General features: G+C 45.4%; 1 protein-coding gene across 2 annotated transcripts in view; it reads left to right on the forward strand.

Annotated features, from left to right (window-relative positions):
* The first annotated feature begins 1,689 nt into the window (after nucleotides 1-1,689).
* Nucleotides 1,690-12,734, forward strand: part of Tmtc2 (Transmembrane O-mannosyltransferase targeting cadherins 2) — a 60,872-nt gene continuing 49,827 nt past the window's right edge. The window contains exons 1-4 of one of the 2 annotated variants that reach the window (XM_065302989.1): nucleotides 1,690-2,022; nucleotides 3,686-4,072; nucleotides 6,855-7,692; nucleotides 11,552-12,428. In XM_065302989.1, coding sequence (XP_065159061.1) covers nucleotides 3,987-4,072; nucleotides 6,855-7,692; nucleotides 11,552-12,428 — 1,801 coding nt within the window. In that variant the 5' untranslated portion in view covers nucleotides 1,690-2,022; nucleotides 3,686-3,986. Of the gene's footprint in view, nucleotides 2,023-2,899; nucleotides 4,073-6,854; nucleotides 7,693-11,551; nucleotides 12,429-12,734 lie in introns of those variants that run through there. The other variant, XM_065302988.1, reaches the window with a different exon arrangement.

Genomic DNA, 12,734 nt, shown 5'->3' on the forward strand with positions numbered 1-12,734 from the left:
ATATTTACTCCGGAGTGTAAGTGAGAAAGAAAGAGAAGTGTATAAAGACGAGTATTGACACAGTGCTTCATTATAGGATGAAGTCACATTTATGTGTGTTGTAGGGGATGAGTGAGTGCACACACGGCGCGGTGAGTGTTCGGCAGGGCTGCAAATGCGATTCCAATAATATTCCCATATTCCCAATTGGTAATCCATAATATATTCTGTTTTATTAGAACGATTTATCAAAACGTCACGCAGCCCCGAATGCCGATTGCTTCGTTTAGCTTAATGAGCACTGGCGTTGTATTAGTGAACTAATACAGCTCATTTAGTCATTTATTCTGTAAATACAGACAACAAGCTTCCATTGTCATTGTCCAGAATTCAAGTGTACGAGTATTGATGTATGATGTTTAGTTAAGTTGACTCAACTAAAAGTAAAGTTACATGCATTTGTCAAACTAATCGAAACTTTAAAACTTAACAAGCTATCATCATTTATCACTCCAAGTTTATAACTGGAAAAATAAATGAGTGTTTGGAAACTCACGCCGTATTATAACACATCGTGTGTGATATTTAATACTTGATGGTGTCGATATCCTTATTCTCATCATTGGATCTAAAAAAATATATAACAGAGTGCTTGTGTCAAGCGTTGAAGCGTCATCGGTGTTGCCATATCATGCGACACCTTCGTGCAAAGAGGGCGAGGGATCGAAGGCAATGACAGAGAAAAAAGAGATGACATAGGGACGTTGGAGTGCACAAGCAGAAGCAAAACACTAGGGAGACAACTAACAAGGGAGTAAAAGAGCAAAGATGGATGCACTCGCTTTCAAAAGGGGACCGAGGGGCTGACTTGAGCTTAACATGATCAAAAATACTCAAATTTCCATTAAATATACATGAGATGGATGAATGCATCGATGAATAACTGAGTACTGGATAGGTGATACTACAAAAGCATATTGATATCAGCATTCACACATATACATACTCACATAAAATCAACTGAATATTAAAATATATAATAGATGATTTTATGACAAAGTTGATTTTAATTAAGTGGTATTTACTCGTGTTCTTGGATAATATTCAATTACGTCCGGCTGTGCAGTTGTGTGCACTTGTACAATTGCGTTACGGTTTGCTCGTGTTCGACTTAATTGCTTCGAACAAACAACGGCCGGCCGCAGCATGCACTCGACGATTCTTAATTAAATTCGTCCGACAATGAGGGACCGTGCGTCAGTCCGTCTGCTAAAGAATAAGACAACAGCTCGCGCAATCCAAAAACTCACATTACCCAATTCCTAGCAAATGCACAAATCATAAATTTATAATTATATACAATATGTTTATGGTTATGCACACAAAAAAGTCATAACCTCAATTGTATATAATTTTATGCATGCAAATTGTTGCGATTCTATTGTAATATATTTAAAAATCGCTTAATATCTGCCTTGAATTGGAATAATATTAATTTGCAGAGTGAATCTCTACAAATGCATGTTAGAATTGAATAAAGGACCGGTAGTACTTGTCAAACCCTATTGTCTTCAAATAACACCACAATTAGGCGTAATTGGAAGTCGCCCTTCTCGCCGCTGCAACCGCGACGGTAAATTAGTCGTAATTAGGTTCGACTCGATTTGCTTCGAGTGCTTTCAGTTGTTTTGCTTCACTTGCCCACAAAGCATTCATGCAATGTGGACACTTAAAGTATAACCTATAAATAACATATAAATATAAAAATACAGTGTGGCAGTTGAGCGACTTGTTTCGATCAGAAGAAATGTAAACAGAGTTGTATAGTGGTGGTGAATTAATAGTGTTGACCAGGCGAAGGGTTAGATGGTCGATGGCGACTTGAAAAGGGTCGGAAGGACGACGAGTGTGTATGCAAAACGCAACACAACCCAAACACAATTCAACACGGTTCAAGTGAACGCATCAAGGACGACGTAGTGGAACTATCAGGTTTGGGTTGTGGCATTATGTGGTAAATTTTGGAATGGTCGCTAAATTTACGTATGTGATTTGAAATTAGTCTTAGTTTTTAAATTTAGATATTTTGTTTAAGTACAAATGTGTTGACGTAGGTTATTTGTTGCATTTTGTTTCGTATTCGTCGCTTCGTGGCATCACGGTGAACGCATGGAAATTTGCCCACGAATCCCTTTTGCACCTTTGCAACTCGCGCGACAATAGCCGCGCGGCTCTGTGGAATCGGCCGGAGTTGAGTGTTTTTCCGCGTTTTTTTTTTCAACGCGAGTTTGTTTCGTCCTGTTTTATTTTGTGACGATGTTACGCTTTGCATGTGCGCCCCCAACGCGTACAATAGAGTGCGAGGTGGCGTGTAAAACAAACGCTTTTTTTTCATTCCAACACGAATTCAGTTTCGTGCATTTCTGAAATTGTAAATTTAGCGAGTATCAACTCGGCACCGGCGGCGCCGTTGGAGTTGACAGAGTTGCAACTATACCGAATGCTTTACAAAAAAAGCAAAGCGTTTGTGTAAGTATATTTTGCAAAACGAAAGCAAAACCTAAAAGTTTCACTTGTTTAAGGTTTGAATATTATGTTTGATTTTGTTGATAAATTATTGATGAATAAGTGGTTTATTAATTGCATAAATACTTGATTATAATGAGTATATTATGCCGTTGTTCTTCATACGCGTCACAAGTGATAATTGGATGTGAATTATGAAGGATTGAGGGTCGTCTTCCTGCATCACCGACCGAAGCACTGCGTGTGTGTACCGCCACCACCTGTGCGGGCGTCGCGGCTATCGCGGCGGAGGAACGCGCGCGCGCACTCATTTGTCGGCGATGGTGGGGCGGGCGTCGCGGCGCGCGCGAGAGGGTCGATCGCGCGCACCCGAAACGCCGGCCAGTGTTCGCGAAATGTTCGGCGTGTGCATATAAAACGCGGCGTCGCGACGCACATCGCCTCAGTCCTCGATTTGGACGGCCGCCGCGAAGGCAGGTGCGCGCTACAGGTAAAAATCTACTCGAAATCTACGAGGTAGATCATTACTGCACCGTGCAAGCAGTGTGAGCTCGTAGCTTTGGACGTGACAGCCGATATAGCAGGCTCATTGTTGACTTCCTGCATTTATCTTCCTGGTTCTTCTTGACATCAGAGAGAAGTTATCGAAATAATGAGCGCCAGTCGAGCAAGAGCGCAAATGAAAATTAGTTAATACCTTTCTCAACCCCTCGACAAAAAACAAGCGCTGGTACGAGCCGGAACGAAGTGGTGGAACGAAGGAGCAAATAAAAAAAGAAGAAAAAAAACTATCAGGCGACTTGCCCGAGCGGAGACTTAATTAATTTACTTTTCATTCAATCGGGCCCCGTCCGAGAAAAACGGGCACCGTACGAGGCGAAGAAGTAAACGGAGAAAGCACACGGACGGTCGGGCAAAGTTTGCTTTAGCCATTTAAACGGTCGACTTTTTGGAAAAACAGAATTAGCAACGAGAGCTGCGTCGCCAACCTCGCTGAGATAGAAATCTCGGTCTTTTCAAGCTCTCACTAACGTATAATTTTTTTCTCCTCGTTTAAATCCCATCCCGGTGTAGCGTTTCACCTGTGACGTGCGTGTGGCGTGTGTGCGGGTAGTGCAAACAGGCAAACGGATTTTGCACCCTTGGTGGTCCGGTCACCTATAACCCTCTCTCGTTTCAGCCGGAAAACCTGAGAACTTTCGTATTCCGCACGACGCGCGTCTAACGCCGAGAAAAATGTAATGTGCACGCTCGGCACGACGCCAGCCGTAAATGATCCAACATATTTCAACACCCTTAAAGGCACCAGCACCGTTACCAACAGCAGTTGGGCAATCACGTCTTGATACTGCAACGTTGCAAGACGCTGCAGTTCGATCGGGGGTCGCGCGCGGCGACTGAGCAACAAGTCAGACGGCGCTGTGCTCACCTCCGCATTTGCAGACTATGCGCTGACCACCCAACCATCACAAGGACGCAGCATGGATTACGTCAGCCTGTTGTGCTGTTTGGTTGCGTTTCTGCTGTATTACAACACGCTGGACGCCGGTTTCGTCTACGACGATCGGTGAGTGACCATAACTCAACTTCCATAAACCTTATCTCTTTTATTTTACTCCCTATAGTAACACACATTAATATTATTTAGTTTTTCTCAGGTATTAGTTAGTTTAGGTTGGTTTACGTTATATAACTCGCACCAGGACCACAAAGACGACGATGCGGAGATGCTGCGCGGTAGCAAGCAGGCCATCCGTTAAAACCCCATCGAGAGCGAGCTCCCACTATATTACAACACGATAACGCCGCCAGATTTATTGCCATCCCATCCTCTTCCTGATTCCCCGAACTTTTGCCTCGCCGCCTGCGTGCATGCAAGCGTGCATATCGCGTCCGCCTAACCTGCAAACCGCAAATCGATCTCGAGCTGCCATCGCTCGTTCGTGCCATCGACGATGGAGTGCAAAATCTCGGCGGAAACTCGCCACTCGAGAGCGCAAAACAAGTTTTTATCCCATCTCTATTCACATTACTTTCAACAGTTCACTAGCCCACCAGAATAAAAAATATTATTAAAAAATAATCATACTGTGTGGGACGTATTCACATCGCAAGTTAGTTAATAAATACGGTGGAGGCGCCGGGCGCAAACACCAGCAAGGTTTATATACCAACGTTCGTTGTCTTTGGATGAAACGGATGAAGGCAAAACGGGAAAACTTTAAACACAGCGCCGCGCCGTAGTTTCCTTAAACAAAGCCTTTAAAATTTGCATGCAAATTTCGTTTTCGGAGGCGGGCGAGCGTGCGCCCGCTCTCATACAAATCGAGGATCTTTAGCGTAAAATGGCGGCGGTGCGGTAGTCGCACGCCGGCATAAAGAGCAAACGTTTTGAGAAGAAGTACACGAATTTGCACTTTCTAAGTACGGTGATTAAATGTGGAAGGAAGGCGCGCGCGGAGCGCGAGAAGCCGGGCAAAGTATAAATTCGTGTAATGATTCATGGAAGCAAGTCGAGCAAATTTTAAACGAAAAATGAATATTAAACGCCTGGAAATCCTATTTGGGTCATGGCAAGGTGACCTTGAAATGTTTACACCAACGCAAGTTCTAATTCCAGCGTCTCGACATAATTATTTGATTAAATTCTTAGAAATGCGAGTTTTATTACAAGTAACATGAAAATAAGCTTACTACATCTTGATGGCCTTGAAGTATAATTAAATTTATCCAGCATTCTCCCGCATATATGCGTGTAAATTAGTAGCAGACAATTGTTCACTCCTCAACTCCTACATGAGTTATAATTGCGATAACTATAAGGTTATTGCCTTGCCACGACAGTTCACCCTTTTCATATAGCGCTCATTTCTGAACGTCTCAAAGATCTTCTCATGCGTCCTTCCTTGCCCCGCTTGCTACACCGGAGGCTTGCTTCCTTGCTCGGTCGGTCGGTTGGTTGGTTGGTTAGTTGCTCGGTTGGCGCGTTGCTCCTTTGAGAAGCCCTTTCTCAAAGTGGGCATATCTCGCATGGTGCGCAAACGAAGGTGGTTTGAGGCGGCTGCTCGCCGCTACCGCCACTTTACCGCACAACCAACCGTCAACGAACCCCACAAAACACATTCAGCACTCATTATACACAAACCGGCTTCTGCACACAGTACATGAATGCAAACTAATGCCTTAGCAGGCAAAGGACGGAGGATGGTAAGAGTAGGACCTGGCGTTGTGGAATTGATCTTTTGCCACTTTACCAACTATAAACTATCATGCTCAAATTAATAGTTAACCAGGAGGGGAGTACGGAATACTCCTAACTTTACAGGGCATGACCTGCACTATGAAATTTTTGAAGGCAAAAGATCCAAAAATAGAAGTCTATAATACAATAACTGAACTCTTGGGAATACTTTCCGCATGACGTGCAATGAACGGGTACACTCGGCTGGGTTTTGACGATTTCTGAATGAATTGAGCTTTTCATTTCATTCATTGCGCCGGCTAATTATTTTCCTGCTGCTCCTTCCCTTGTGCACACGCCGGGTTTCAATTCAGAACTCCACTCGTGCGGCTGCGATATAATACTTCTGACTTGTCGACTTTCCTTGACTCCTCTCGACTTCAATACACTTCTAATGATATGACGTCATCAATGACTGCATGTTCAATATTATTTGATCAATTTTGGCTGACATAAAGGACAAATCTATCATGGGGGCGGTAAAGTCAAGCTGCACGAGTCTCCAGTGTCGTGTTTGATTAATTAAACGGCGCAGTCGGCTCTACTCGAGCGGAAAATATTAATTTTCTTTTTGTTTTCGTTACGTTTCACTAGGCGCCCTACTTGTACCCGCCGCGTATTGTGTGTTGTCTCGGCTTGTTATTGTTGTTGTTTCGGTCGCTTCCACTGATCGTGTTCAATCTTGCTTCAAATTAGTTCTGGCATACTCGTCCCCGGCCGCCACGCGCAAACGTGGTGGAAACCCGGAAGACGGAAAGAACCATCGGCGGGAATTGAATGAATGCGGCTTTCTGTTTGCCGGCCGGAACGGCGCGCAATCGATAATTTAATGAAGTCGCCCCCATTATAATGTAATTTATTTCATGCATATTGTATGGCTCTCGCGCCGAGCACCAAGCTACTGCAATCGGATCTTTTATAAATAATTTCAACTCGTGTCTCGTTACCATTAATAGTTGATGGACGAAGCGTAACTAACGACAGGCAAATCAAGAAAAACTATGTTTAGATTTAAGGTTTTATCTAGTCCATGCAATAACAAATCTTTTTTTCTTGTAACTTTAAATTGATTACATTATTGATTATATCTATATCTTGTTTTTTCCAGGCGAGCAATTTTGAGCAATCCGGATCTGTTACCGACGACACCATGGCACAGATTACTACAGGACGATTTCTGGGGAACTCCTTTGAGTGACAGCGGCTCCCACGGTTCATACCGACCTTTATGCGTACTCTCCTTCCGGTTGAACTATCTCCTCGGAGGGTTTCAACCATGGGGTTACCATTTAGTGAACGTTCTCCTTCATTGTCTCGCAACAGTACTGCTGATTCGAGTAGCACGCCACGTGCTCCCACGAACCCGTCACTCTTCCATCGGTTCCGGGGTAGCAGGTCTTCTCTTTGCTGCGCATCCAATTCACACGGAAGCTGTGGCTGGAGTTGTGGGCCGTGCGGATCTAGCAGCTTGTAACCTCTACCTACTTTCGTTTCTGGCCTACATCGCTCACATCAAACACAGAGACACGCAATATTGCGAATCATGTCGGATAAACACTGAAGAGTCTGTCAGCTGCGGCAGCGATATCTCCAGCTACCAACAAAACCAGCAGAGTCATGTTTCGTGCAACAGCAGCCAGGTCAATGGTGCCTGCACGAGTGGCTCCGGTTTGGTGAAGCACCACCCGCGTGAGCTGACGGTGCGTTTTAGTGAACTGAACAAAATCGGTGCGGTCAAACGAAAGGGATGTGCGGTCGCCGGCGGCAAGGACTGGGCGGACGGAGGTGCTGAGGCCTGTTGCTGGCTGAAGAGCGTGAAAAGTTATACGATGCTTGCGCTCAGCATACTTCTCTCGGGTGCCGCCATGTTGAGCAAGGAGACTGGTATTACAGTATTAGGACTTTGTGTGCTATTTGATGTGTTGCACTCACCAAATATCAATAAGGTAAGAGATTTTAAAGCGAATCATTATATTGTTTGTTTGTGTTCTGAATCTATAAAACTCAACGGACGATTTGATTCTGTTTATGATCCCATTAAGTCTGATCACATCAAAATTTCACATAAAAAGTATACCTCACGATGCCCCGGAGTCGGAAGAGAATCATGTGTTTAATATCCAACATTCGAATGCGCACTCTGCACGAGCATAGGTATCATTTATTATCGATCTAGTTTATTACATGTTTTATCGTACATTTCAATTTATGTCTGCCTGCCGAACGCCTGATTAAAAGGCATTAATTTCGCATGCTCGCATAAAACTTGTTTGCGCACCGAGTATCTATACTTTATGACAAGGAAACAATTCTAACGATCAAAGCGTCTAAATGAGTTGCAGATAAAAATATTTGCGCGTTGTTTTTTCGGTAATATTTTGAGGTTGACCCCAACTTTCTGCCTTCATAATCAATTGAATAATGTAGCTCTGGCGCACAGGCCGTCGCTACACGAATGAACAAAAACTCGGTTACTTGAGTCAACGATCCGAACGTAATGCGACCCATTATCCCTCAAAATGTTGAATAAGAATCTCGACGAGAGGAAGAAAAAAAAACGCGGCGTGTTGGGGAGAAAAGCACCGGCAACGTGCATCGTCGGCATTTAGGTCACTCACACTTCGCTTCCGATCGATTTGAATGCTACGCGTCGCAAATTTCTAATTCAAAACATCATCGACTTTCCCCCCATGCCTTCATGTCATTCTTCACCAGTCGGCAGGGGCGAATGCAGCTGATCTGTTGTCGTTAATATTCGAGGGAAGAGAAGTCATCGCATTCTTGGGTCTGTTCTCCCAACCAAGATCACATGATGCGCATGCAGTCAAAGACATCAAGATTGTAGGATGAGGGTGCCGGGGATGTTCGTATCACATCTAGGGAGTTGTCGGGTATGCTGAAGGTGGCTTCGGTCGGTATTAAATTTTTAACCATTTCGCTCACGAAACGCTCATTGATCTTGGTGTCGCTCGGTGTAGTATTGGGGCATGGGGCAATAAACCGCCACCGCGTCGCATCGGGGCGGGAGCGGTACGTGTTAATGCGTCACGTTCAGCTGTCGCTATCGCGCGTCCTGCTTGCAGCAGCGAAGATTGGAAAAGTTGCATGGTTGGTTGCCGGCTGGCTTCAAGAAAACAGCGTATAAGTTGTAACGGTTCTTACGTAATGAATCTGGTGGTTGGTCCCATGCATTTTGCCACGCGAAAACCCTTCGGTGCCATTCTATTGGAAAGTTTCTTTGGATTCTTTTTGGCACGCTGGCTACTGCTTGTCGTCTGCCTATTCAACTCTCGGCGTTGAAAGGAAAAAAGGCGGATCGGAAGTCCTACTCCATATCGATACTCTCTGGATGCCCTGTGCTTAAATAGCATTGAAAGAAGGAAGGAGCGAAAAAGTGGAGTAAAAAATAGAGGAGATTGGAAATCTCCTCTCCTGCAAGTCGCTCTCTAAATGGAGCAAATGCGAGGAGCACACTACCAACACCGAGAACACTCCACGGGTCGAAGAAATAAACGAAGAAAATTTATTTCCTCCCGGTGAAGATTTAACGTTTCACTGGAATTAATTTAATGATAGTTTATTGATACCTCTCTGGCTTTGCTTCTTGCTCCATCGTGCCAATGGCTTCGACGCTGTGGGCCTGGATGAGATGTGTGTTTACATTTGATACAGTCGCCTGCTACTGATCTCGACAAATTGCTCAGTCAACACCAAGATGCTCGGGCGCATAAATACTCGCACTCTTCTTATTTTATTCTTGGAAACGTACCAAGGTGATGAGAACTTTACTTCTAGCCAGCACTTTAGCACCAATGTTTAACTACCCTAAAATAGAAAAAATCTAAATTCAATAAACAAATTATTCTGCAACACTGTAGGACATTTCCTAAGAGACAATTCCAATATGGAGGACCCAGATCTGGATGAAACACACTGTTCGAACAGAAGCAAGACGTATTGCAACGAAAAGAAATAAAATAGAAAAGCAATTTGAACGGTCTGGAAGTGAGTTTCGAATTGATTTCTTTCGTGCCCGATGGTGTCTTCGCAGTCACTGCCAAAGGAAATCAAAAAGGGTTGTGAGGAATAACGCCAAACGACGGATGAAATACTCGTTTTTTCTTCTCTTTCTTGAACTGGCGCACTAAGATGACCTCGTATATTTACCAAAGAGATTTCTCCAACTCCCTGAGTTGGCCTCTTCGTCATCGCCTTCGTACTACGACTATGCTCCATCATTTTTGTCTTTGTTAGAGGTTCACACACAGAGAGGAATGTTTTACAACGGGCGGAGCTCAATATTCCGGAAATATTTGGAAGTCGCGCCTCGGGCTTCTGTTTCTAATCCAGAGCGGCGGCATAAATAACATCGGTTGCTACGATCACGACGTTTGAGCAAGGGCGCGCGCTCGGGAATCGTTCGTTCCGCGCGCGCCGCTAAACGATCTACCAATATTAAGATTATGCGCGATACGATGCACGCCATATCGTGCGCCAAAGTGAGTGTTATACAAGCACTAAACTCGCGTTTACCATCATGAGAGGGGGAGAAAAGCTTCAATTCCAGCAAGCAAGTAACCAAGAATATGTGGGTTGTATATAGGTCTAACATGCTTCATCACCAAATATATTTTTTTATTATTTTGTAACGCAATCAGTTATTGACACATTACCTGCCTCAATATGAAACACAGCAGGATATACCCAGTCACCTCCCGGCTATTTGGCGGGTAGCAGTTTCTGGAGCTGTTTTAATCAAGAATCGAATTTCCTCGCTTCCTTCCCTGCTGCGGCTGTGGCTCATTGGCAATACGCTCGCGCTTCGTAAAAATTTCGCGCCGCAAGCCCTCGGGGGAGCGCCGGCGACGACGCGACGTCTCTTTGTCGCGGCAGAAGTTCGAGAGGCAATTTCGACACGTTCGCCTCCTTGCGACGCGGGCGCGTATCTGCACTTAATGCTAGCTGACTTGAAGGAGGTGTGAGAGACTCGACAAGCGTTCACTCCCACATCCCACGGTATCGTAGCTCCGAATTGATTCCGCGTGCTCTGACCTCCTCGATTTAAATACGGTGCGCCGAACCCGGTGCCATATTTCACAGACACATCTGATACCGTCAGAAATCGAATTTCCTCCCGCTTTCCTTTCGACTAATGAATTATTGTAATTTGATGCGGGCATAAATATGAAGTGTCTGCAAATGTCGGTACTCACTAAACCTAGAAACTCTCAAATACACCAAGCGTTACCTAAACTGCTCAATTTCTTCAATTTCAAAGGAGTAGTATAATATTATACTGGGTTGGGTTTTCGCAGTTAACTCTTGATTTCGGTGCTACGTATTTACATGTTTATCGCCGCTGTACATTTTGTTTTGGAAGGCGCGAGGGTTGTTGGCATGGTTCGCCAAGAGGCGATTTATTGGCGCTATGGCGTGTTCGTGTTCGCGCGCCAGCAGACCGGAGACGGATGCGGGTCTAACTTGTGTTGACTGCGCGCCGCCCGGACCGACGCGGTTGGGGCGTCCGCGCCCCCTGCCGCTCGGGAGATTGATAATGCGACCGCCACTTTCACACAGCCCGAACCCGCCACCAACTTAATTATAATCAACGCCTCGTCTCGATACAGGCACACACTCGTCTGGGTCTATCAGTATACAAACCGAGTCATCAGTCAATGGACTCAATAATGTCACGGGTCCATGATGTCATGAGCTCATGCGCCCAACCTGTCACTCAAGATAATATAAGTTAACTAGGGTGCACATAATTGGAGCAACCAACTAATTTAGGTTGTTTGATTTCAGAAACAATGGAAGAGTGGATTGGTCATCGTTACAGCTGCTGGGCTTATGATGATTGCCCGTCTGCAAGGACCAACGCCTCAGTTTTCAACCGCGGATAACCCAACCGCAAAGGAGCCTATGATGTTGACTCGTCTACTCACCTTTCTATATCTCCCGGTATTAAACGCGGGATTGTTAATATTCCCGGGAAGTCTAAGTTTTGATTGGGGTATGGACGCCGTTCCGCGGGTGAAGCGACTGAGTGATGCGCGTGTGTTGTACTCGCTGGTGTTCTACACAGCCTTGGGGCTGCTCGTGAAATACAGTGTATGTGCGTGGTGCAGGTATAAAGATGACCACCTAGGTCAAAAGTGCGTGAAAGTCCCGAGAGCTCGACAAACCTCTCCGGTAACCTCGGCTTGTTCCACTTGCTTGAGGGATATACCGGAGTCCCATTCGGTCGCGTGTCGCACGTCGAATAACAACAACAATACTCTTACCACATGCTCCTGCCTGGCAGTGAGCAGTGCTAGGCGTCAGACGGCGCCACGATCACCGGAAGTTCTCGTCGGGGTGTCTCCACGCGCTTCCGGCGCTTGCACGCTCCTGATAGCACTCGGTTTGCTCGCGTTCCCTTTTCTGCCGGCGACAAACCTTTTCTTCTACGTTGGGTTTGTCGTTGCCGAGCGTGTGCTTTACCTGCCGAGCGCCGGGATGTGTCTACTGTTTGGATACGGCGCGTCTCGATTGTGGCGGCGGCGTCGCTACCGCCTACCGCTAGCGGCGTGTCTCTGCGTTACGCTGATCGCATTCGGCGCACGCACCGTGCTTCGTAACCGCGACTGGACTAGTGAGGAAGCTCTCTACCGCTCGGCGATTCCCATTAATCCGCCCAAAGGTAAGCGACAAACAACTTTTGCGGTTTACCCACGCAGCAACTTTGCAGCCATATGTTGCTAATCCCACACAAGCACAACTTCGCCAAATAAAACCAGTGAAACAAAGAAACACTTTCAAGGTGTTTTGAATCATTGATTTTTTACGTATTATTTCGAGTAGACTTCTTAATATCAACTGGGTGGGTTCCGAAAAGCGTAATTTTGTGTGCGTGGGCGGGTAATAAACGAACGTGTGAATGAATGACGACCGCGTATGGAAGAAACGAAGGAAAAGCGCAACTTTACTTAATCCAATTACTCATTTC

Source organism: Atheta coriaria, unplaced genomic scaffold (genome assembly GCF_025399875.1).
Source record: "Atheta coriaria isolate IRGN ID8LTWV9N9 unplaced genomic scaffold, Caltech_Dcor_3.1 hic_scaffold_5_pilon, whole genome shotgun sequence".
NCBI lineage: Eukaryota > Metazoa > Arthropoda > Insecta > Coleoptera > Staphylinidae > Dalotia > Dalotia coriaria.